Here is a 26,186-nt window from a genome sequence, read left to right as displayed (position 1 = left end):
TTGGTGAGGTATACTGAGCTACATACAGGTCCCAAAATGGTTTCAATTTTTTTTTTTAAGTAGAAAATAGTTTTCTAAATTTTCCATAGTTTTCTTATTTGCAGTTAAAGATGTAGAATTTGAAAAGGTCTGTCTTGGGGGCTTCCCTGGTGGGCCGATGGTTGGGACTTCCAGTGTCAGGGGTCAGGTTTGATCCCTGGTCAGGAACCAAGACCCCACGTTCCTCGAGGCCAAAAAACCAACACGTAAAACAGAAGCAAAACGGTAACAAATTCAATAAAGGCTTAAAACATGGTCCGCATCAAAATTAAAAAAAAAAGCCAATCCATGTGTTTAAATGACCCTTTTATAGGACTGACTGTGTGCCAGGCACTGTGTTAAGCTCTGGAAACAGAAGGGGAAAGAGAAAATACAGATTTCCTGTGCCCAGGAAGCCACTGGTCTATTGGCGGAGACAGAGACTATGTAGGTTCAATTACAAATGTGTAAATAATTGCAAACCATGACTTGTGCAAAGAGGGGAATGACAGGAGGGCGTGAACATGTCACAGAAGCCCTCCTGTCGGGCAGATCACGGCTGGGGAAAGGGACGCTCACGAGGGAGGGGCCAGAGGTGCACTTGGAGCTGGTTCACTCACAGCAGGAAGCAACAAATGCTGTAAAGCAGTCACACTCCAGTGAAAAGTGAGTAAAAAAATACAAGAAAATCAATTTCCTCCCTTACTTAAGTGTATGTGTGTGTGTGTGTGTGTGTGTCACTCAGTCGTGTCCGACTCTTTGTGACCCCATGGACTGTTGTAGCCCGCCAGACCCCTCTATCCATGGGATTCTCCAGGCAAGAATACTGGAGTTGGTTGCCATTAAAAGCCTTTAAACTGTATACCAAATGATAAAACAGGAACTGAAATAATTGATATCAATAAATTACTATTACCATGAAAACAAACAAACAAAAAGAAATCCTCCTGTAGAGTGGATTCTGGTGAAGAAGAGATCTCTCAGAGGAGGTAACACCAAGGCTAAGACCTAAAGGAAACTCCAATACTTTGGCCACCTGATGTGAAGAGCTGACTCATTTGAAAAGACCCTGATGCTGGGAGGGATTGGGGGCAGGAGGAGAAGGGGACAACAGAGGATGAGATGGTTGGATGGCGTCACTGACTCAATGGACATGAGTTTGGGTAAACTCCGGGAGTTGGTGATGGACAGGGAGGCCTGGTGTGCTGCAGTCCATGGGGTCGCAAAGAGTCGGATACGACTGAGCAACTGAACTGAACTGAACTGAATACCTAAATGGTGAGAAGGTACCAACCGGCTAAAGCCTCAGAAGAAGAGCACTCTGTGCAGTGGAAAGAGCACGTGCCCACCACGGGGCAGGAAGTGGGGGAAAGGAAGAGACCCCTGTGGCTTGGCAGGGGTGAAGACAGGGCTGGGAAGGGAGGGAGGGGCTGGAACAGGAAATAATGCAGTTTTTATTTCGGTTGCAATAGGAAGTCAAGTAAGAAGTCTGGATTGAGAAGGGACAAGATCTACTTTAGAAAGATCATGGAAAGATCCCTCTGGCTAGTGTTTTGAAAAAGGACTAGGGAGGAAGCGAGATAGAGCAAAGGAGGCTGGTCAGGCTCCTACTGGCCCGACGGTGGTCAGGAGGGCGCTGGCAGCAGGACCGGGAGCGATGGGAGGCTCCAGACACTGCAGAGAAGACGGAGGGCTAGATACGGAGCACGCGAAAGAACATGCCAAGGGCGAGCCCTAGGTTCCAGCTCCGATGGAGTCGCTTAAAGAGAGGGGAGAGACAAGGGGAAGGGGGATGGGGGCGGCAGAGAGACGCCGCGGCGATTCGGAGGTGCGAGCGGCTTGATGCTTTGGAGACGACCAAGAGTGAGAGGCAAAAACAAGTGGCAGCAGACGCTTCGGGCAACAGGCGCCTCTCCTCGCACCTGCCAGCGTGCCTGGCCTGTGCTCAGTACGTGCGCACTGTCGGGACGCGCCTCCGGACCGCGTTCCTCCACGGCACTCAGCCGTGCAACGATGCAGCTCCGCTCTCATCGGCCGCCTGGTGATTACCTGCTGCACGTTCACCCCAGACTCACCGAGAGAAGCACTGTCGTCAAATTTATCCCTAGTGTTCAGGAAGATATTTTGCTTGTAGAAGCACTCCTCACATGCTGAATAAGTAAATAAAATCATGCGTGCATACTAAGTCACTTCTGTCATGACCAACTCTGCAGCCCCATGGATTATAGCCTGCCAGGCTCCTCTGTCCACGGGATTCTCCAGGCAAGAATACTGGAGTGGGTTGCTATGCCCTCCTCCACGGGATCTTCCCGACCCAGGGACTGAACCCACATCTCTTTAGTCTGCTGCGTCGGCAGGTGGCATTTTTATCACCAGTGCCACCAGAAGACATTTCTTCTATTAGAGTTTTCAGCAAAAAGCATTAAAACGTGTGTGTTTTAAATGCTCTTATACTCTGGACACTAATGCCAAAAAGTAGGTCACTATTCAATCACACGGCCAGCAAAATCATCATTTTAGAAACCCAGAATTGAGAGGGAAAGCAAATACATGCATAATATTTGCTTTTTACTTATTGCATCTGATTTGGGGGAATGATAAGAAAAAAAAAGCACAACTGCATTGTTCAATATGTGATACAGATTCACAAGGAAAAAAATGCACATGAGCGGGAATATCTTTTAAATTACATATTCAGAAGACTCGTCCCTATTTGGAGCTGTATAGTCAGGTCTTTATTTCATAATCTTGGGGATAAAAAGCAAATGTTCTTTACTATTTCCTAGGAGAAAATATATATGGGTTTCAACTGCAATGCTTATTACCACTTGAAAAGAAGAAACAGGGACTTCTCTGGCAGTTCCGTAGTTAAGACTCCGAGCTTCTAACGCAGGGGGCCTGGGCTGGATCCCTGATCAGGGAACTAAGATCCCACAAGCCTCATGGCATGGCCAAAAGAGAAGAAAGAACCTAAAGATACAAATAACCCCATATATGTAATCAGTTCCTTCATACTGTTTTCCCACAGGATCATATGTTGACTTAAAAACACAACATCAAACCACATAAACATACCCTATAGCCTCATCCCCACCCTGCCTTTAACTTGTATTAATCTTCAATGGCAACACACGCAAATGCATTCAATGCCAATGCAAGTTTCTTTTCCAGAAAGGATAGGGCAGTTTCCATTCAGCTGAGTGCTGCAGGAGCATGATCACTTTCCAAGGCCAATGTAGAAAGGTTGGTTATTCCTACGGCTCTGTGATGCAAACACCTTAATGAAAGTTTTAAACATCTTGCTGCTGCTGCTGCTGCTGCTAAGTCACTTCAGTCGTGTCCGACTCTGTGCGACCCCACAGATGGCAGCCCACCAGGCTCCCCCATCCCTGGGATTCTTCAGGCAAGAACACTGGAGTGGGTTGCCATTTCCTTCTCCAATGCATGAAAGTGAAGAGTGAAAGTGAAGTCACTCAGTCGTGTCCGACTCTTCACGACGCCGTGGACCGCAGCCCACAAGGCTCCTCCGTCCATGGGATTCTTAAACGTCTTACTGCTCTTTAAATGGCCTAGATATACAGTTTCTACTACGAGCTCCACCTGCTGTCACTGAATCCGAACCTAAAATTACCACTTCACAAAGACTCGCCATAACTGTAAAAATTACCACTTCACAGAGACTCGCCATAACTCTAAATGCATTACCTGTGTCCACCCCTGGAGTGAGAGAGAATGTTCAGAACCTTCTAATTCCAAATACAAGGTTGAGCCTTCTGTGCAGACTTTTCTAATGATAAAAGTTACATAAAACACCTTGCTGTAATTACACGTTAAGGCAACAACAATAGGGATCATGTACACCTGTGTGTTTGTGTTTATTATTAATCTCCAGAAAGTGTTCAAAAATTGCCTAGGTCAGGTAATAGAGACTTGGAGAACAGACTTATGGACACAGCCGGGGCAGGAGGGGGTGAGACAATCGAGAGAGTAGCACTGAGCTATACACATGACGGTAAGTGGAGCAGAGAGCGAAGGGGAGGCCGCCCGCCTTGTCACACAGGGAGCTCAGCCTGGCGCCCTGACCACCCAGAGGGCCGGGATGGGGCCGGGCGAGAGAGGAGGTTCAAGACAGAGGGCGCTCCAATTAAAAATGAATTTAAAAAAACTGTCTGGGTAATGGACAGTTTTTTTGGACTCTATCAGTGGTTCTCAGACTTTTTTTTTTTTTTAGCTGTAGGAAAGGTTCTTCTTTATAAAAACAGGTAATCCCCCCCCCCAAAAAAAAATAAAAAATAAAAAAAAAAACAGGTAATCCCATTGTGTAAAGATGAAGGCAAGGCATTCCGGTTGCAAAGAGGTGGGCTCCCTAGGCTTCCCTCTCCAGCAGCCCCTGGAAGTGCCCCAACAGGAAGGACCCAGGATCAAGGATTCTGCCTGAAAGACCACTGGGGCCAACGATCTTCATGAATCCTTCCAGACTCTGCAGCTCTGAGAGCATTCCTTTCCATCTGATAAACGGCTCTTGGCAAAAGGACTGTTCCTGTTCTATCATGAATGTATACATTCCTTTCCAAGCTACTTAATACATGTCATAGAGATATATCATATAGAGAAATGCCATCTTTTCTTCTTTTTTGTTTTTAAGCAATTGCCTAGGAGGGTAATCATCTTTCACCACAGGGGTGGATATATTCAAAAAAGTACAATAAAACCATATACATTTTTCCTTGACAGTTCTTTTTTCTTTTCTTTCTTTCTTTCTTTCTTTTTTTTTTTTTTTTTGTGGCTCACAGTTCTAAGTTTCAGGGTCAGCATGCAGAAAGAAACCCTCTTAAAAAAGGAGTCATCTCGTTTTTGGCTATCACAGCAAGCTTAAACCCAGGAGAGGAAGGAGAGAATGACAGAAATGCCAAGTTATTTAGACTGGAGGTCTGGTCTGAGATTTAGTAGAAAAGGTAGGGCTCCCATTCATCGAGTCATATATTAATTTTTTTCCGGGGACTGAAAATGCCTAAAAATGAGGGCTTAAAAGGATTAAGTGGACTTTTAAAAGGTATAATGCAAGCCTTTTTAGTTTGAGACATAAAATTCAGATTATGATTTTTGGCGGACATGCGAGGGGGAAAAAAAGGATAAAATGTGTCTACATAAAAGCACTGTAAGGACAGAAGGGCTTTCACGGCATCAACAGTGGTGAGCTGTACGGTCAGATGGGAAAGGAGATTCAGAGGACTGAGATTTTCTTCCATCCACACGCTTAAGAGTAGGGGAATGAAGAGAAAAGAGTCTATCTTAATGGAAGAAATCAAGTTTTACTATATCACTGGGAGGAAAACGAAGAGGAAGAGTGCAAGCAGAACAGAGAAATCTGAGCCAACAGGACCTTGTTTCTACCAGGCGTGGACAGGAATCACTACCTGTTTTATTAAGTACATCTCCTGCTCACAAACCTTCTAAGGTTCCTCAGCATTAATACTGCCAAGTCCTGATACCTTATTCTGGAATTTAAAGCTTCATTATTCCTTCCAGGCAAACTGGTCCCTAAATCTCCCCCTTCCCAATGCCCAGCTTCCACCAGGGTGACTCACTCTGAACACCACTCATTCACAGGTACGAACCGTACTCCATGCTGGTGTGGCATGTTAAATGTTCCAAGGAGGGTGGATTTCAACAGAACGACAGCTGAGAGTGCTCTGTTGTTGCTCCTGTTCAGTCACCAAGTCCTTTCCAACTCTGATCCCATGAATCGCAGCACACCAGGCCTCCCTGTCCGTCACCAACTCCCAGAGTTTACTCAAACTCAGGTCCGTTAAGTCAGTGACGCCATCCAGCCATCTCATCCTCTGTCGTCCCTTTCTCCTCCTGCCTTCAATCTTTCCCAGCATCAGAGTCTTTTCCAATCAGTCAGTTATTCACATCAGGTAGTAAAGTATTGGAGGTTCAGCTTCAGCATCAGTTCTTCCAATGACTATTCAGGACTGATTTCCTTTCGGATGGACCAGTTGGATCTCCTTGCAGTCCAAGAGACTCTCAAGAGTCTTCTCCAACACCACAGTTCAAAAGCATCAGTTCTTCAGCGCTCAGCTTTCTTTATGGCCGAACTCTCACATCTGTACATGACTACTAGAAAAACCATAGCTTTGACTCTACAGACCTTGGGTATGAAATTGGAAAGGGGCGCAGGGAAGAGGGGTGCTGTAAAATGAGGGGCAGGGATCTGAAAGAAGAGGGACACATGGGGTAGGCGGGTCTGTGGGAGAAACTCCACAGGGCTGGCATGCAGAAAGAGCCCCTCCAGAGGAGGAGTGTGGACCTGGCCTTTCCATTGCTGGCAATGGAGAGTGAGTGACAAAGCCCCTCCTCTCCACCACTAATGAACACCTGGGCACAGTGTAGAGACAAGACAGGCAACGTCGGTGTGGGAACTGACAGTGCAGGGTTCAGTCTAAACCGACACCGAGGTCTGCACGCACGCTTGCACCAGCAGAGCACAGGGCCGCCAGGAGCTGGAGGACAAGCTGGACGCCGCCACCTGCCGTCATGCATGCCACCTGTTCTCTGTGCTTCTCCACCTTCTTGCACTGCACCAGCCTTCCACATCCGGCTCAGGCCCACACCTCGGGCAGGAAGCAGGGGGCGCTCTCTTCCAAGAGACCTCTCGAACGACCACTCCTTCTCTCTCTTCAAACGACCTCTTGTTCTCTTAGAGGTCTTCTTGTCTATAGTGCTCATGTGACATCCGGCCGTCACGAAAATGACAATACTTCTTTCATCTTCCCTGTGACATATTACTTGGAAGAAAAGCTATGACCATCCTAGACAGCATATTAAAAAGCAGAGACATTACTTTGCCAACAAAGGTCCATCGAATCAAGGCTATGGATTTTCCAGTAGTCATGTATGGATGTTAGAGTTGGGCTATAAAGAAAGCTGAGTGATGAAGAAGTGATGCTTTTGAGCTGTGGTGTTAGAGAAGACTCTTGAGAGTCCTTAGGACTGCAAGGAGATCCAACCAGTTAATCCTAAAGGAAATCAGTCCTTATTCATTGGAAGGACTGATGCTGAAGCTGAAACTCCAATACTTTGGCCACCACCTGATGTGAAGAACTCACTCACTAAAAAAGACCCTGTTGCTGGGAAAGATTGAAGGCATGAGGAGAAGGGGACGACAAAGGATGAGATGGTTGGATGGCATCACCGACTCAATAGACGTGCATTTAAGCAAGCTCCAGGAGTTGGTGATGGACAGGGAAGCCTGGTGTGCTGCAGTCCATGGGGTCGCAAAGAGTCAGAAATGACTGAGTGACTGAACTGATGATATTACATTTTTAAAACACGTCTTTAGGTCAGTGTCTGTGACTCTCAATTCTTTTCTACCCTTACAAGGAAACTTAGCCTCTTTAAATGGGGAATTAAATACATTAATTAGGGGTGCATATCTGTGGATGATACCATAAAACAAACGGTCTAGAGGGGATTTCCCTGGCAGTCCAGTGGATAAGAGCTGGACAATAAAGAAGGCTGAGTGCTGAAGAATTGATCCTTTTGAACTGTGGTACTGGAGAAGATTCTTGAGAGTCCCTTGGACTGCAAGGAGATCAAACCAGTCAATCTTAAAGGAAATCAACCCTGAATATTCTTTGGAATGACTGATGCTGAAGCTGAAGCTCCAATACTTTGGCCACCTGATGCGAAGAGCTGACTCATTGGAAAAGACCCTGATGCTGGGAAAGATTGAAGGCAGGAGGAGAAGGGGAAGATAGAAAATGACATGGCTGGATGGCATCACCAATTCAATGGACATGAACCTGGGCAAACTCTGGGAGATGGTGAGGGACAGGGAAGCCTGGAATGCTGCAGTCTATGAGGTCGCAAAGAGTCAGACCCAACTGAGCGACTGAAAAACAACAACCAGTGGTTAAGACTCCACACTTCCAACACAGCGGGTGTGGGTTCAATCCCTGATCCGGAAAGTAAGACCCCACATGCCTCGAGGCTAGCCAAAAAACAAACAACAGCAAAATGGTCCTAGGATTTCACGGTAAGTATATGTGCGTAGCTCAGTCAGCAAAGAACCTGCTGCAATGCAGGAGGCCCAGCGTTGAGTCCTGGGTCAGGAAGATCCCTGGAGAAGGAAATGGCAGCCCACTCCAGTGTTCTGGCCTGGAGAACTCCATGGACAGAGGAGCCTGTCGGGGTCACAAAGAACTGGACACGCCTGAGCGACTGAGCCACCAGCATATGCGCATGCGCTTCCTAACAACAGAAAAGAACAAAGTGAACTGAAATCTGAAGTCCGACGCCAGCCGCATCTGCTACACTGTGGCCTCAGTTCCTCAGGGAGAAGCCCAAAACAACAAAACACACAAAACAGACACACAAACGTGTTTACAACATAATATAAAAGACTAGAAAATGGACATTTAAATTTAGGAAAAGATACTTTTCATAGTCAATGATCTTGCTCAAAACAACTCGGGTGAGACAGCAACAAACAAAAGTCATTAACCTCACCATACACAAATTATTTTTCAATTAAACTGATCCTGGATAGCATGACTGAGCCAACAGTCCATAATCACCATTGTGATCAATCAATTTCTTCGATTTTTCCATCGTTTAAAGTTGAAGATTGAAAGTAAGCTCCTAGAAAGCTTTTTTTCCTGTTAAGTATGAAAGTAAAATGTGCTCCTTGTTTTGAAAGGGAAACCATATAAGAAAACAGAAAGAAAGTAGGGGAGGGAGAGATAAAGCATGATCTAATCACCCAGCGGAAACAAAATTCTGATGTTCTTTGTTTTGATTTTCCTCCCCAAGCATACGGGATTAAAAACGCACAGACAGCTGTTTGTGGATTCAGTGGGGCAACATACACTGCGCAGATTAAGCCAAAGCCTCATAGTCTTGGCTGTTGTTATTCAAGATGCTCTACAATCATCCCACATGAAGTCAAACCCCTGAGATCACCCGTGGCCTTGCCCGTCCCAGAACTGCCCAGACACACGCGGCATTAAACCACTGGCCTACGCTGAAGAAGGGCTGCCCAGGGGGCGCTTTACCTCACAACCGCTTGATAATGGGTGATGTTAATAGTGCCATGGGCCACATTAGCCCTTGTGATGGAGCTGAGGCCAGTCTTCACTGTCTTTACAGTGTTTCTTTACAGTATTTAGTGGTAAAGAACCCGCCTGCCAACGCAGAAGACACAAGGGACATGGGACGGATCCCTGGGTCGGGAAGATCCCCTGGGGGAGGGCATGGAAACCCACTCCAGTGTTCTCGCCTGGAGACTCCCTTGAACAGAGGAGCCTGGCAGGCCATCGTCCATAGGGTCGCAAAGAGTTGGACCTAACTGAAGCGACTGAGCACGCATACAATGAAGAAAATTCAAGAAACTTTACACAGTTTGCGACTGTGTTTCCCGAACTGTTTGCAGATATCAGTGTTTGCTCATCGGTCTCTTCTCTCTGAGACATCGTGGGGGACACGCCCTACATCAGGGAAGACCACGTCTCTCTGGAGAAGGAGCTTCTCTGGTGTGGCTGCTCATCTCGGACTTGGCTGTGATTCCCTTTTTGCTCCAGACACTCAGGAGCAAATCTGACATCAACCTCTAACGACGGCACAGAGCCTCACGGCTTGTCTTTTGTGTGCTGACCCACTCCTGATGCCGACTCGCTGAGTTCCTAGGACAGTGAAGACTGGCCTCAGCTCCATCACAAGGGCTAATGTGACCCATGGCACTATTAACATCACCCATTATCAAGCGGTTGTGAGGGTAAGCTTAGAGATTACACTACTGCGGCCTGCTACGTGCTAGCTAGCTGTACCACCTGTGCAGATTACTTAACTTCTGTAAGCTTCGGGATTGTTTTAACTTATAAAACTAGATAATCCTGACATGAAAGTGAAAGTGGCTCCATCATGTCCCACTCTTTGCGACCCCATGGTTCGTACAGTCTCTGGACTTCTCTAGGCCAGAATACTGGAGTGGGTGGCCTTTCCCTTCTCCAGTGGATCTTCCCAACCCAGGGATCAAACCCAGGTCTCCAGCATTGCAAGCAGATTCTTTACCAGCTGAGCCACCAGGGAATCCTAATATAGAGCTGTGTTAACATTAACAATCCCTGCATAACACTCATCACAGCATCTGCACAGGGTAAACGTTCAAGGAATCAAAGCTATAATTATTATCTGTAATAACAATAAATACTGTAACACATGGAAAAGTATTTCATAAACCAATAAAGAACCACCAAATGCCAGGATTAAGATTTTTTATTACTCCCTGGAGTTCAGTCTACTCATTTGAGAAAAGGGAACATATGACCATTTTCTAGGCTCTTCTAGATGCAAACTTCTTTCATTTTCTATAGTTAGAGAAGATGTGAAATGTTCTGTACTCTTAGAGAACAGAAATAAAACCCTCTAAAATGAGGTTGCAATACCAGGTGGCTCAGTGGTAGAAGAACCCGCCTGCCAATGCAGGAGACACCAGAGTCATGCGTTTGATCCCTGGGTCAGGAAGACCCCCTGGAGGAGGAAATGGCAACCCTCTCCAGGGTTCTTGCCTGGAGGATCCCACGGACAGAGGAGCCTGGCGGGCTAGTCCACAGGGTCACAAAGAGTCAGACACGACTGAAGTGACTGAGCACACACACCCGCACACGTGCAGTGTGTACTAGGACCCACACCAACACTGATCTCTTGCTTCCTTAAACACGTGGCTTGATTTTCCCTCCTGTTACTATTCTATAACTTCTTGTTCCTGGGGCCTAAACAGTTTTTACTGATACTCACTTGCTTTGTTAGGTTATAAGCATTAAAAATGTCATTAGCGCCTTTTTGCTGTTCATTCTGGCTGCCCTCAAATTCTCCCAGTGTGACTTTCCTTGAGATAGCCCACTCTTCCAATGGCTTTGTCTACACTTTTCACTCGTCCTGATTTTCACAAGGAGCCTCTATAGATATGGCCCACCTTTTATAACAGAGACCTAGGGACGCAGAGTTTGGGTGTGAAGGTTTGGTACTGCTGGCAGAGTGTACATCGTCAGGGCTCTGCCCAACTGGGTTCAACCCAGGACGTGACTCTGGACCACCCGCAGGAAGCTGGGCAGCAATAGGCCCTCGTGTGGGGTGGCATGTTGGAGATCTGGCATGGCCTTTTCTAGATGTAAGAAGAGCTACCCCTAGTGGGAGAATGCCCGAGTCACAGCTACCCAGAGGGACTTGCTGATGGCTCAGCGGGGAGGGAATCCACCTGCAGTGCAGGAGACACAGATGTGGGTTCAACCCCCGGGTCAGGAAGATCCCCTGGAGATGGAAATGGCAACCCACTCCGATATTCTTGCCTGGGGAAATCCCACAGACAGAAGAGCCTGGTGGGCTATAGTCCACGGGGTCACAAAGAGTTGGACACAACTTACTGTCTAAATAGCAGCAGCAGAGAACAACTTTGGAAAGTTGATTATCTGAATAAATAGCTCCCAGAAAACCAAGGTCAACATTTCAGTTTTTTAAGATCAAAACATTAAGGAGAGAGATAATATATTTGGTAAAAGAATCTGTGTATAAACTTTTCCTGTAAAAAAAAATAAAGTTAGGAACTTCCCTGGTGATCCAGTGGCTCTGGCTGCATGCTCCCCATGTAGGGTGCCCGTGTCCCATCCCTTGCCAGGGAACTAGATCTCAATTGCCACAACCAAAGACCTCAGATGCCACAACCAAAAAAATAGCCTGCGTGTCACAACAAAGATCAAAGATCCTGTGTGCCGAGACTAAGATCCAACATAGTCAAATAAATATTTTTTAAAAATAAATAACATTAAATGTGACTGAAGTCACTGAAAGGGAGAAAAGAAGGAGTTGATGGTCTGGAATTGCTTCAGGACTGAACAGTTCTAATGAAACACCATTATGTTAGCAGCACTCAGAGTTCGGCAGTGACTTCTTGTGAGGCTAGCTGTTTTACTTTCCCAAGGATGTCTGTGCTCTGGAGTGTCCCCTTTCAAGGGGACATGAACTGAAGCTGGTTGGAAAGTTAGTATCCTGGCTGTAAGTCTACTCCTCCACTCAAGAAGAAAGCGGTGCTTTGAGAAGGTTAATTTGCCATTGACATCAGGACCAGAGAGGAAGGGGGAGCCAGGAAGCCTGAGGACGAAGGAGAGCCCTCCACAGCAATTCCGGAGCAAGGCGCTGAGCACCTACACTCGGACCTCACTCCTCCAACCCTGCCTTCCCCTGAATTTCTCCGATGGCTAATTTACTTTGCAATGTTCTGTCCAGTTCAGTTCAGTTGCTCAGTTGTGTCCGACTCTTTGCAACCCCATGGACCGCAGCACGCCAGGCCTCCCTGTCCAACACCAACTCCCAGAGTTCACCCAAACCCAAGTCCATTGAGTCAGTGATGCCATCCAACCATCCCATCCTCTGCTGTCCTCTTCTCCTCCTGCCCTCAATCCTTCCCAGCATCAGGGTCTTTTCAAATGAGTCAGTTCTTCACATCAGGTGGCCAAATTATTGGAGTTTCAGCTTCAACATCAGTCCTTCCAATGAACACCCAGGACTGATGTCCTTTAGGATGGACTGGTTGGATCTCCTTGCAGTCCAAGGGACTCTCAAGAGTCTTCTCCAACACCACAGTTGAAAAGCATCAATTCTTTGGTGCTCAGCTTTCTTTATGGTCCAACTTTCACATCCATACATGACTAGTGGAAAAACCATAGCCTTGTAACTTTCTGAAATATATTTAAAAATTAATTCTTCGGAAAAGATGCTGCAACAGAAAGCACCCTAACGATCTGATGGAGAAGAGGCTGTGAGAGCAGCTGTAATATTCCTGATAATAAATGCGAGGGCCATGCATATGAGAGCAGGTCTGGGGGCACATCACCAAAGTCGGAAAGCCCTCACAGGGAAGCCTACTCTCAGGATGAGAGCCTCCAGTTCTGCAGCAACCCTCAGGCCATATGAGTTTGAGACAATGTCCCATAGTAAGGTGCTCTTCATTATACATAAGCGAACTAGGCTTCAGGAGAGGCCACGTGAAGGTAGTACCTGCAGAGGACTCCCGTCCAAACCTTAAAGCTTTAATGGACATCAGACCTAATATCAGAAGGAAGCTCCATGACTGCGAACCTGTAAGAACTGTCTCTGCAGGGGGTGCAAAGCCAAGCATTAGAGAACCTGGATGGGGGGCGGCTTCCCCTGCAGCTCAAACGGTAAAGAATATTCCTGCAAAGCTGGAGACCTGGGTTCAATCCCTGGGTGTGGAAGATCCCTTGGAGGAGGGCATGGTAACCCACGCCAGTGCCCTTGCCTGGAGAATCCCCATTGACAGAGGAGCCTGGCGGGCTACAGTCCACGGGGTTGCAAAGAAAAGGACAGGACTGAATAACTAAGCATAGAGAACTCGGGGAGGAGAGAAAACATTCATGAAATTTACAAAGTCTCCCAGCCACACGCCAATGCTCTCTCAAACGTCAGAAAAAGAGAAAGTACAGCGGAGGAGACTACTAACAGCATGGCTGGAAGATCCTTCTGCCACAGACCAATCCTCACATCATATCAGAGCGCTCACACTCAAGAGAAACCTTCAGGGGCCTCCCCGGTGGTCCAGTGGCTAAGACTCCATGGTCACAGTGGGAGAGGCCAGGGTTCGATCCCTGATGAGGGAACTAGATCCCGTGGGTTGCAACTAAGGATCCCGAATGCCGCAACTGAAGACTGAAGATCCTCCCTTGCTGCAGCTAAAACCCGGGGCAGCCAAATAAATAGACATTTTTTTAAAAAGAGAGAAACCTTTAGAACAAAGTAAAGGTGGAAAAACCCTCTGCCAGAATTTACACTTCAATGGACAGCAAATCACCACAGAGAAACCATACGAATGTGACACACGTGTATAAGGCATGTCTTACTAAACATGAGATAATACACGCAGGGGGAGTCTTAGGATACAGAATGCGGGAGGTATTTTCAGAGGTCAACCTTTACATCAGAGAGCTCGCCACACCTGTGAAGAACACGGGCCGCCTTTCTTCCAGAATAATACCTATTTGTGCATCAGATAACTGGTTAAGGAAAGAAAACCTCCTTTGTGAAGTCAAATCTCTAATTAGGAATCAAAGGACCCACACGAGGGACAAACTCTATGGGAACAGTGAATGTGAGAGTGCCTTTGGCAAGCTACATGTATTTATGCAGAAACACTACCTAAACAAGAGCAGAGGGAGGCCTGCGTCCAGACAGAATCACTCGCTCGCTCCCAGAGGACGCCCAAAGGAGAGAAACCCGAGCAGCGCAAGGCAGGCGAGAAATCCTTCTGCCAGAAGACAGAACTCTTTCTAGACTGGAAGGTTCACATAGAAACCCAGAAAAAAACACATAGAGAAGGTCTCACCAAGAACCTACAATCTAAATTGAACAGCAAAGAAACAATCTTTGAATGTTTTGACAGTGTGAAAAATTTTAATAAGAAATTTAAAACCTGGGGAAATTCCATCAAGTTAGGGATTATAAAAAAAATAAAATAAACGAAACAGTGAAGAGTGGAGAGATATCGGAGCACTCACACTCAAGAGAAACCTTCAGGGGCCTCCCCAGTGGTCCTAGCACTTGGTCCTAGCACTTTGAGGAGATAGCACTCACTGTCTCCTCAAAAATATCAATGTTGCAAAAAGGCAAAAAAAAAAAAAAAGCAAAAACACCTTCTCCTAAAGGCAACATTGTTCACAAAGTCATGTTCAATGTGTGACACCAAAGTGAAAAGTGGAATGTTATTTGCTCAGTCGTGTCCGACTCTTTGCGACCCCAAGGACTGTAGCCCGCCAGGCTCCTCTGTCCATGGGGTTCTCCAGGCAAGAACACTGGAGTGGGTTGCCATGCCCTCCTCCAGGGGATCTTCCTGACCCACGGATTGAACCCAAGTCTCCTGCATTTACAGGCAGATTCTTTACTGTCTGAGCCACCAGGGAAGCCCATGGGATACCAAACTTGTATCCAAAAAATAATCTACTAAACTCTTCTGTATATCCAAAATTTATAAATAAAAATATTTTTAAAAAGAAAGAAAAATAAAGTCAGAAGGACACAGGAGCCAACTCAAGGAGGCAGGCAACGGTCAATCTCCGACAAGCTGAGCTCTAAAATAATCGAGCGTAGTGTGCTCAGCCGATCAGCCGTGTCCGACTCTTTGCAACACCACAGACTGGCCCACCAGGCTCCTCTGCGCATGGGAATCTCCAGGCAAGAACACTGGCGTGGGTTGCCATGTCCTCCTCCGGGGGATCTTCCCGACCCAGGGATCAAATCTGCCTCTGTGTCCCCTGCCTTGGCAGGCAGATTCTTTACCACTGGCACCACCTGGAAAGCTCAATTAAGTATAGGAATGAATTATAAATCATTGAAAGCATACAAATTCATGAGTCCATAGTGATAAAAGAGCTAGATTGATCAATCAGGAAGACGGGAAGTCTCTTGCTTATAGTAAAAATGCCAGGGGCTAACTGAAAGAAAGCCTGGGATTAGAAAACCGTTACTTTGCAACCATATGGCAGAAACTGGATCAGACAAGAATCATAAATGGGTACCAGATCCAGGGGGAGATGATGATGAGAAGTGCAATATTTGCAACATCAAACACGTCTCTCCACAGGCTGCTGATGAGTGGCAAGGGAAGAAAATATCAAGAGAAATAATACAATGGAGAAACCGGACAACATCTTGACCAGTGAGAAAATTAACATCAGCTACAAGAGACAGACAGACAGACATCTGCGGTCTCAAGACGTGGTGCCCTGGGAAGGACAGATCACCCGAACACGATTCTGTCTGAGGACACAACAGCTCGACCGAATGACAGAGGCATGCCAGGCAAACGCAAGAGGAGGGCTATTCCTAAAAAACAAAACAACGAAGAGTGGGCTATTTCCTCAAAAAAATCAATGGTGTAAAAAGGCAAAAAAAAAAAGTCTACAGAAATGTCCTGGCTTAAAAGAGGCTAAAGAGACACGGTACCAAGAACTAACTCCTGTGTGAGATGAGGGAAGATGCTCTGAAGGACACAGTTAGAGCGAGCGACAGCACTGGGATGCAGCCGGTTGCTGTCGTTCGGTCTCCAAGTCACGCGGACTCTAGTACATAGACGGTAAAGACAGGCGTCGACGTGAACTCCCGGTAGGCGTGCCGAGGCTATGGAAGCTCAGCGAGAGGATGGAGGCGAGGCAGAGAGCACTGATGAGAAGGGAGATGGGGTAAAGTGAATCTGGCTAAAGGGTACACGCCTATGCTCTGCACTATTTTTATTTTGCAACTTTTCGTAAGTCTTAAATTGTAATTGTTGAAAAGCCAACTCCGCGTGCTGTGGACCCTACCGCCTCAAATAGGGTCATCTCTCTTTCTCCTCCGCCTTTTGCCTCTTCACTCAGTCACCCGGCTGAGCTGAGAAACAGCTTCATGTTCCAAACAAAGGCAAACGATGCAGAGCAAAGGGCTCTTGATCCAGAGCTGCTGCACCTCCTGGAAGACTGAGCTACTCACACTGTCGCTTTCTCACTTCCTGTTTACCTTCCAACCACTGCGGCCCGGCCTCTGTCCCCGGCAAGCGCTGACGCGGCTCTTGCTAAAATCACGCAGCGTGCCCAGGGTGCCAGCTCCACGGGTCCTCTTCAGTTCTTTTGCTACCTGACCTTTCAAGAGCGCTGAACAGTGCTGACCACACCTCCTCCCTGAAATACCCACTTCTACTGGTTTCTGATCACTCCTGATTTTCCTCTGGGCCCTCTGCCCCTCCCAAGTCTCCTTTGCCCTCTCTTCACCCCCTCCCTGACTTCTGGTGGTTACCATTCCTATGGCTGTCCGTCCACACTCTCCCGCAGGGGGTCTCGTTCATTCCCACGGCTTTAAAACCACCCACATGCCGAAGCCTCCCAGACATCTCTGCAGCCTAGAGCTCTGCTCATACAGCCCGACTGCCTTGATGTCCTTGAGCAAAACCTTTCAAACTCAAAATTGAACTCTTGCTGTCTCCAAACCTTAAATCTTTTCCTCTAGTCTTTCCATTTCAGTAAGTGCCACTTCTGTTCACTCAGCTGCTCAGAAAACCCAGATCATCCGTGGGATGTTCCAATTAGAAGTACCACTCTGTCTTTAGGCTTTGCCATGGTTGAAAATCCTCTGATAATAAACATGAATACACTGATTCATCAAAACTAAAAGAACCAAACCTCTTGTTTTGGGGGTAACGGAAACAAAGCACAGATTTGCTTTAACGTAAGGCTTTACAGTCTCTGTATTTGTTCTTTGTTTTACTTTCATGAGTGTCTAAATAAGGTAGGTGGTAAAAATTAACTTTCACATTACCAGAAGTGTTTGGATCTACTGAAGACATCACAGAATCAGCTTCTATCTAGAAAAGAAAAAAAAAAATAGAATATACAATTTCATCAAATGTTTTCACAGTATAAGTTCTTAATTCCTGGGATGCACGAAAGGAATGTATATTATGAGAAACCGTGTTTGTTGGATCCAGCAGACAAGTGGTGTCACAGGACGGCTACCACAGTCGCGTCACTGTTCTGTCAGTAAGACACCAGAAGCTAACCTGCTACAGACGTAGTGGCCCCCAAAACTTTATCTATTGATCAAAACAGTTAAATCATATAAAATCAACTTGGCCCTCATATACACAGCATACCCTATAAGGTAACCTTTCTGTCTAACACCAGTACAAGCAATTGTTACAATGTGCTCTTTGGCTTCATTTAAAATATTTTCTTCCTGACTGTAATAGTAACAATTGAGAAAACATAAAAAACATTTTTACATTATGAAGAGAAACAATGAAAAAACAGCCATCCAGTGAAAACCACCATCAACATTTCCGCCTGGTACACCTTCCTCTTCCCCACGCGCTTTTTTAAATTGGAGTACAGTTGTTTCACAGTGTTGTGTTAGTTTCTGTCGTACAGCAAAGTGACCAGTCACACACATCCATAGGGCCCCTCTGGCTTGGGATTTCCTTCTACAGCTTGGTGACCAGTCACACACATCCATAGGGCCCCTCTGGCTTGGGATTTCCTTCTACAGCAAAGTGACCAGTCACACACATCCATAGGGCCCCTCTGGCTTGGGATTTCCTTCTACAGCAAAGTGACCCAGTCACACACATCCATAGGGCCCCTCTGGCTTGGGATTTCCTTCTACAGCAACGTCACCAGTCACACACATCCATAGGGCCCCTCTGGCTTGGGATTTCCTTCTACAGCAAAGTGAACCAGTCACACACATCCATAGGGCCCCTGTGGCTTTGGCTCTCCTTCCCACTCAGGTCACTGCAGGGCACCAGGCCGAGCCCCTGTGCTGTCCGGTCAGTCCCGTCAGCTATCTGCTTTACACACTGCAGTGTGTGTACATCAATCCCAGTCTCAGTCCATCCGATCTCCTCCTCTCCTGCCCACACATTTGTAAACATATTCGAGAACACATGGTATATTACGTTTGTGGACCTGCCTTCACTTAATATTAAAACACCAGCATTTTCCCACATTGCTGCAAGACCTTTACAAATATCATGGAATTAGGATCTTGGCAACATGCAACATAGCTTCTCCACCTTGGATTCCATGCCCTGCACTTTCCTGGTTCTTCCTGACCCTCCCAGACGACTAGCTCCCAGTGCGTCTTCCTCTTGGGGTCCCCACCGACCTTTAAATGTGCAGACGCCCCCAGGCTCTCCCCTCAGAAGAAAGGAGAGCGTGCCGCCCTTCACGCTCCGCACACCCTGCCTGGTCAGTGCCACCCACTCGCACACCTGTGAGGAATCCCAAACCTAGCTCCGCCCTCCCCTCTCCACCGATTTCAGATTCCTACATCTGAGGGAGGCAGCACAATCTGAAGGGGATCTTTAGCACCATCGTCACCCATCATCCAGCAACTTAAACAGTGAGTGCACGCGGCTGTATTTAACACGGAGAACCAACAAGGACCTGCTGCAGAGCGCAGGGAACTCTGCTCAACGTCAGGTGGCAGCCTGGACGGCAGGGGCTGCCGGGGGAGAAAGGACACACATAGACGTATGGCTGCGTCCCGTCACGGTTCACCTGAAACTGTCTCAACATCGTTGATCAGCTGTATCCCAGTACAAAATAAAAAGTGTAAAAAAAACAAAAACAGTGAGCGCACTTAGGGTGCTTGCATCTCCTCGGAATTAACGCGCGGCTATCTGAACTCACTGCCCTTCCCACAAACCTCCTCCTTCTGAACTTCCCTCTTTTCTTATCCTTTCAGGCCTGTGGTTGCATCGCTCCGGTACAGTCACCAGGTCCAATCACTGGGACACAGCTTCTCCCACCACCACGGGGCGCTCCCAGACACTTCATATCAGTGGAGTCCATTTCCGCTGGTCTAAACAAGGCCCCACCTCCTATTACAGTTACCACTAGAATTCCTTGCCTTCTTCTCTTTCTGTTCTTAATCTCTTTGTCTTAGTATTTATCGGAGTTTTATAAGTCTCTCTAAACTGTGAACTGCTTCAAATGTGCGTGTGCTCAGTCGCTCAGTTGTGTCTGTTGCTTTGCGGCCCCGTGGGCGATAGCCCAGCAGGCTCCTCTGTCTGTGGAATTTTCCAGGCAAGAATGCTGGAGTGGGTTGCGGTTTCCTATTCCAGGGGATCTTCCTGACCCAGGGATCGAACCCACGTCTCTTGTGTCTCCAGGACTGGCAGGTGGATTCTTCACCACTGATGCCCCCTGGGAAGCCCTGCTTCAAAGTAGCATCTATGTTTTATTCATCTTTATATTTCTAGCAACTTGGAAGTGCTCCTTTTACTATATGAGAATACAATAAATTTCATTCTGTAAACATTTTCATGAATGCAGAGTGATTTATTACACAAAAGTGACTTACAGCTTCATGACCTGCATTCAGGAGTTATTTCATTTGCTCAAAAGCAATATTTAAAAACAAAATCCCAAACCTCAACCTAATATAAGAGTAAAAACCTGTGAGATTTCAGAGGAAATACATTTTCACCTGAATGTTCATGATGGTTACAAATGATTCTTAAGTGTATAGGTGATTTGTTACGTCAGTATTTTACTGTTTAGCAGCCTGTAGTCAACAAGCATTTCCTTTGATTAAAAAGTAAACTTCAATGGTGACTTTTTATATGCCCTCTATCCCAAGACTATGGCCAGACGGATGTTAAGGTCACCAAGAATAATTTGGAGGTGACCAAGGACTTGTTTTTAAAGTGTTTTCAAGTCTTACTGGTAAGTCTTGACATTTAGAAATGAATAAGATATGAATGTTTAAAATCATGTTTTCTTTTCAGAAAAAAAAAAAAGTAAACTTCAAAACCTCACCCGAAAGTAACAACGTGTTAAATCTGATGGTGTGTAGAATGTATGTTACCCTATCACTGTACATGTCATTAAATTCTTCACTTAGGCCCTAAAATTAAAACCGAGTGAGTAGATCCAGAAGTAATAAAGGCAGAACGAGACCAGGTATCTTTCCAGCTGAACCTGGGTTAAACGCAGTGCTTCACAGGCTGGGTCCACGTAGCTGACCTGCTCTGGAATTCCAGCTGAAATGACTGCAGGTTAACAGGAGAGCTGCAGTTTCTGGGAGGTAGCCCTGACTAGCCCTGAGGACTTCTCTGAGCTCCAGAATCAACCTCACAGTAACTAAGCAACCCCCTGGCAGTTGAACCACTCGGAATCTACCTGAGCTGTTTATGGGACACAGTTATATCAACAGAACACGCTAACAGTGAAGTTGTGATACACTTAAGCATCATGGAGAAGTGGACGCTATGTGGTCCCTGGCTTCGTGGGGTCTGTAATCTGAGACAAGTAGAGCTCGATCATAAGGCAGAGCTGAGCCCAAGTGGCTGCCAATCCCTTGGTCCAACGAGGGCAGGAGGGCATTCCAGAGACAGCCCCGAGTGCTCCCTCGGGTTGAGGCCTGCCACTGAATTTCTTACACCTGGCCAAGACCTCGCCTCTGATTTATTCCAGTTCGGCAGTTTAACAAGAGGGACCTGGGACTAGAATGGATGTAACAGACAAGGGGAACAGGCAAGGATGGGGAGCCCCAGGAAATCTGTCCTACTGAAGCAGGAGGCTCACTGGAGTTCAGTTCAGCTCTCCTTAACTAGTGCAACCTTTTCTGGAGAAGCAATGCCCAATAAAATTTCAAGTGTACCTAGCACTTGTACTTCTAGGAATTAATTCCACAGAGATGTATTTACAAACAGAGATATAGTTGTAAAAGAATGCTCACTGTAGCAATATTAGCAGGAGTGAAAAATAATGAAAACAGCTGAAATGACCAAAACGAGGAAACGAGCTCGAGACTACTGGGAACCTACTTTTTCTTAAATGCAGTGTGTGTGCTTTTAGGTTCTCCTGCCAAGTGAAAAAAGCAAGTTAACATAAAATAGGCATGCTATGCACCTTCCTATGCTTTCAACAGAATGCCAGGCATGCTTATCATGCATAGGAAATTTGGGATGATACACAAGAAAATGGTTAATAATGGTAACTCCTGAGGAGTAGGGAGGGAAGACATTTACATCCAACTTCATATTTTTCTGGTCCGTTTTAAATTTTTAACTATATAAATGCATTATTTTCATAATTTAAATGGGGCAACTTTTTTTTTTTTTTTAGTTAAAAAAAAAAAACAAACCTGTACATCCCTTCCTCTGTGAATTCCTCCTGTTATCAACATCCCCCCCAGGCTTCTGTCTTGAAACCATGCTGCTGCTGCTGCTAAGTTGCTTCAGTTGCGTCCGACTCTGTGCGACCCCATAGATGGCAGCCCACCAGGCTCTCCCATCCCTGGGATTCTCCAGGCAAGAACACTGGAGTGGGTTGCCATTTCCTTCTCCAATGCATGAAAGTGAAAAGTGAAAGTGAAGTCACTCAGTCGTGTCCGACTCTTAGCGACCCCATGGACCGCAGCCTACCAGGCTCCTCCATCCATGGGATTTTCCAGGCAAGAGTACTGGAGTGGGGTGCCATCGCCTTCTCCTGAAAACTATGCTAGTATCTCACATTTAACATAATTATTACCAGCCTTGTGGTAACTTAGTCTTTATAGATTCTAATTCATCCCTTTTGGGTTCTTAAGAAGAAAGTAAAATTCAGCACTGGACACATCTCTAAAATTGCTCAAAAGGCAACAGTTTGTTTTATAAGCATCCTAAGCTAGCCCTCTGCACTCTCCATCCACCACTGTATTGGGCTTCCCTCGTACCTCAGTTAGCAAAGAATCTGCCTGGAATGCAGGAGACCCTGGTTCAATCCCTGGGTTGGGAAGATTCCCTGGAGAAGTGAATGGCAACCCACTCCAGTATTCTTGCCTGGAGAATCCCATGGACAGAGGAGCCTGGCAGGCTACAATCCATGGGGTGGCAAGAGTCGGACACGACTTGACGACTAACCCACCACCATTACTGTATTCTCTGCACTGTCCCCAAATACAAAAGAAATTTCTACCTTGGATGGCTTGTAACCAAACAGCATTACAACAGCAACTTTAAAGTCCTCTCTGCTTAGATAGCCTTTATTATCTTCATCGCATGCTTTGAATACCTAAAGAACATTAAATATCTTCAGTTAAAAAAACAGAAACCATTTGTTCTACTATTTTTATTACTAACATATATTAAGTTTAGACCTCTCAAATCTAAAACGTAGCTGAAAAGTTGGGCTGGGAAGTGAGTTTCATTATCCTAATTTTAATTCTCAAAACACCTTAATGATGTGCTAAAATTTGCTCCCCATCCACACCCCCCTCAAAGTGCAAAGGACTTAATCGGTAGGTTAATTCTTTTAAACCATCAGGATAAATTCTACCCAAAATTCATGCTAGAATGAGGAAGGCGAGGCAGCGAGGACGGCTTTGAAAGGCGGGAGGAGAGATGCAGGTTACAGTTTATTATAAAGAGACTCTCGCAGAGAGCAGAACGGGGTTGGAAGTAGGCAGAACTTTGGACGGGGATCCAGAAGCTTGGAAGCCCCAGGCTGGGTGATTAGCCATTACACCTTGGGGCTGAACGAGAGCCGGGCGAGGGGATGGCGTGAGTGCCCTGGGTCAAGCCGAAGTCCGAGACCCAGTCCTCCGGACACCTACTTCCACCCATTTCTTGTGCTCTGGGGGACTGGCCTCCCACGTCCGTGGCCGGGCGCCGGCCTGGGAGCAGAACATCGCGATCGCCCCACGCGAGTCCAGACTGCAGAACCCGCGAGCTCTGCGGCCAAAACCCCCGGGCCGGGACCGCCAGCCCCGCTCGGCGCAGTCCCGGAAGCTGAGCTTCGCCAGGCACCTCCAACGTCTCCTCTCATTGGACAACCTGCGAGCCACTGGCATTGATCCCGCAGCTCTATTGGCCAGAGACTTTGTTTGGCAATGTTTCCTTGGAACAGCCTATGGCAGAGAGGCCCTCAGGCCCGCCCCCAGCCCTGGCTCCGCCCCTCTAGTTTTATTAACTCTTGGCACAGCCTATGGCAGAGAGGCCCTCAGGCTCGCCCCCAGCCCTGGCTCCGCCCCTTGGAACAGCCTATGGCAGAGGCCCTCAGGCCCGCCCCCAACCTTGGCTCCGCCCCCCCAGCTTTATTAACTCTTGGAACAGCAGAGAGGCCCTCAGGCCTGCCCCAAGCCCTGGCTTCGCCCCCTCTAGTTTCTACCTGGGACACGTGCTCGCCCAGGCACTGTTTCACTGTATACTGCATGATTCTTCTCATTTTCTGTCCCCACACCTTACAGTATTTACTTTTGATAATTTCGATCAATGACACTATGCTAGGCATCATAAGAGACACAAAAAGAGTGTGAACGAAGCATAAAAGGAACCAACCAAGCCCAGGACTCACGTCCGGATCAGCAAGTCTTTGGTGTCGAGACCTCCCAGGTAATTACTGTGTCTGTTCCATCCTCCCGATAAGCCTAGCGCTGAGCCCGGTGCCTGGTACAAATCACACGTTCAATAAACAAACCAAGTGAGCCCTTAGAACGTTTCCATCAAGCTATTTAACCCAGCTTTCTGGGAGGGGTGGGAATTCCAAGAACGGTATCAAGATCACTGAGTCCAAACTCCATGGTAAACATCCTTACTAAATGCAAGGAATAGGGCGAGGGTTCCATTTTGCAAGAGTTTATCTCAGACCCTTCTCCTGGCAAATCAGTAAGATTAAAAAGGCAACACGCATACACAGAGGCAGACACACACCTACTTTAACAAAGAAACCAATATTCGAGGTTGAGTCCGAGGGAGCTTATTTAACCTTTGGTCTTAGAACAGGGTTTACAGTCTGCGCCCCAGGAGAACCCGGAACACTGGTCTCAGACTTCAGCTTCCTCTAACCTCTCAGCTGACCCTCTCCCCTCTTTGAAAAGAAACCCCCCAATGCCTCGAGTTCCGGGAGCCTGAAATTAGGAGATCCCCCTCAAAGAGGATGCGTTTTGCTGATCAGCTATAAGAAAAGAGGGAAACTTCTCTTCCTCTCTCCCGCTTTGGTCAGCCGTGGCCAGGCGGCGAGAGGACAGGTAAAGGCGGCCGGGACTTCTCGCTGCCCCTCTCGGAAGGGGTCCGCGGCGGTCCCCGGGTGATCCGGCGGGCTTTAGGACCCAGCGGCGCGCGTCCCGGAAGGGGCAGGAGCAGGGGCGGGGCCACGCGCCGCGCGCCGGGCCGGCGGGTTTGAATCGCGCGCATGCGCGAGCGCGGGAGGCGGGGCGGGGTCCCGGGCGGCCGCGCTCGGGGGGTTCGAGCATTACACGCGGGGAGGCCGCGGCGGGAGCGCTGAGCTCTCCTTATCCCGGTCCAGTGCGCGGGAAGCCCGGGTCCTGCGCGTCCTCACGGGCTAGCGGGCTTGGAGGCGGGTCCGGAAGGCAGCGGAGCGCCCAGGTAGGGCCCTCCTGGGCCTTGGCGGCCTCCCCTGAGGGGACCGGAGTCCGCCCTGAGGGGAGACCGGAGTCCGCCGGGCGCTCTCCTCCGCGGGTTCGTACTCTGGCCTCTCGGTGGGCGGGCGGCGTCGAGAACCCGCGAGCGCGCCGGGCGCTCACTCTGTGCTGTTCCCAGTCAGAGGGAGCCGTCGTGCTGCTTCCAGCGGTGAGACTTGCGAGCGTGAAGTGAGGGGGCGCGCGGCAGAGCTGTACCCGGCCCGAGGCAAACGCAGAGGAAAGTCAGCGGCAGATCTTTCTTTTCCGTGTACCTCCGCCTCAGCGCCCTTCGCTGCCTCCCCTCCGCCTTCTCCAGCCCCCAGGGTCCCCGCAGGACCCGCCTCCTTCCACTCCTGTCTCCCTCCAGACCATTCTCCGGACAGAGCTGCTGTTCTTCAGGCTCTCGGTCGTGTCCTTCTTTTTGAGACCCCATGGACAGCAGCAGCTAGGCTTTCCTGTCCTTCACCATCTCCCAGAGTTGGCTCAAATCAGGTCCATTGAGTCGGTGATGCTATCCAGCCATCTCATCCTCTGTCGTCCCCTTCTACCAGAGGATGTTGGGGTGCAGAGTTGTAAGGAGCCGAATATTTTAGAAGTAAATCGGACAAGGTACTCCCCTTCAGTGTAGCCCTACTGTTCTTAAAGTCCAGGATCTGTAACTTGACTCCTTATTCCTGCTATCCCCCTTCATCTTGGACCACTTCCCTGTCTTCCTTACCCAGGTCCGGGTCTGTTTTCTGGAGTTAACTGCAGCCTTCTTCTGGCCATTGCAGGTTGGGTTCTTTCACTTGGAATACTCTTCTTTCCCACCTCCACTTTATTTGGCTGTTTCCTTTTCTTCTTTGGGCTCTCAGTTAAATGTTAAATTCAGGATATTATAAGGTAAAGGCATCTGTGTTACTTTCTCATACCTATAAAATATAATGAATATAATATTTGTAAACATATCTTGGTCTTCTTGGCTATTTTTTGTTCCTGTCGGTCTGTTTCTTTCTCCCTGAAGTATAAACTTTCCTAAGGCGGAAGCTGTTTCTATGCTATTAATTTCTTATTCCCAGAGCTTGACACATAGAAACTGCTCAATAAATATTTTCTGAACAAACTCTGGGATGTAGATCTGATACCCACTTTCAGAGGAGAGAATTGAGGCTGAGCAATTATGTAACCTGCCCAAGTGCATATTTACATTGCACGCTAGTAAAGTAATACTCAAAATTCTCCAA

General features: G+C 47.5%; 2 protein-coding genes across 54 annotated transcripts in view; one reads left to right on the top strand and one right to left on the bottom strand.

Annotated features, from left to right (window-relative positions):
• EFCAB11 (EF-hand calcium binding domain 11) overlaps nt 1–24,695 on the bottom strand; it is a 170,992-nt gene extending 146,297 nt beyond the window's left edge. For 13 of the 29 annotated variants that reach the window (XM_086319208.1, XM_086319181.1, XM_086319187.1 and 10 more), the window contains exons 1-3: nt 23,158–23,327; nt 22,521–22,616; nt 17,377–17,422 (exon numbers count right to left, since the gene is read on the bottom strand). In XM_086319208.1, coding sequence (XP_086175334.1) covers nt 17,377–17,422; nt 22,521–22,616; nt 23,158–23,232 — 217 coding nt within the window. In that variant the 5' untranslated portion in view covers nt 23,233–23,327. Of the gene's footprint in view, nt 1–2,702; nt 2,989–17,376; nt 17,423–22,520; nt 22,617–23,157; nt 23,328–23,881; nt 23,990–24,253 lie in introns of those variants that run through there. The other 16 variants (XM_086319192.1, XM_086319204.1, XM_086319198.1 and 13 more) reach the window with 9 other exon arrangements.
• TDP1 (tyrosyl-DNA phosphodiesterase 1) overlaps nt 23,577–26,186 on the top strand; it is a 73,856-nt gene continuing 71,246 nt past the window's right edge. For 11 of the 25 annotated variants that reach the window (XR_015133858.1, XM_086319173.1, XM_086319171.1 and 8 more), the window contains exon 1: nt 24,750–24,928. Coding sequence is in view for 1 of the 25 variants with exons in the window: in XM_086319176.1 (XP_086175302.1) it covers nt 25,472–25,572 (101 nt within the window). In the remaining 24 variants the exon portion in view is untranslated. Of the gene's footprint in view, nt 23,936–24,749; nt 25,133–25,225; nt 25,573–26,186 lie in introns of those variants that run through there. The other 14 variants (XR_015133860.1, XM_086319166.1, XM_086319163.1 and 11 more) reach the window with 5 other exon arrangements.

The sequence above is a fragment of the Bos grunniens genome, chromosome 10 (genome assembly GCF_055505025.1).
Source record: "Bos grunniens cultivar Pamir isolate PY7600 chromosome 10, Bosgru_T2T1.0, whole genome shotgun sequence".
Lineage (NCBI taxonomy): Eukaryota > Metazoa > Chordata > Mammalia > Artiodactyla > Bovidae > Bos > Bos grunniens.
Note: the sequence above shows the minus strand (reverse complement) of the source record. Positions and strands in the feature narration are given on the sequence as shown.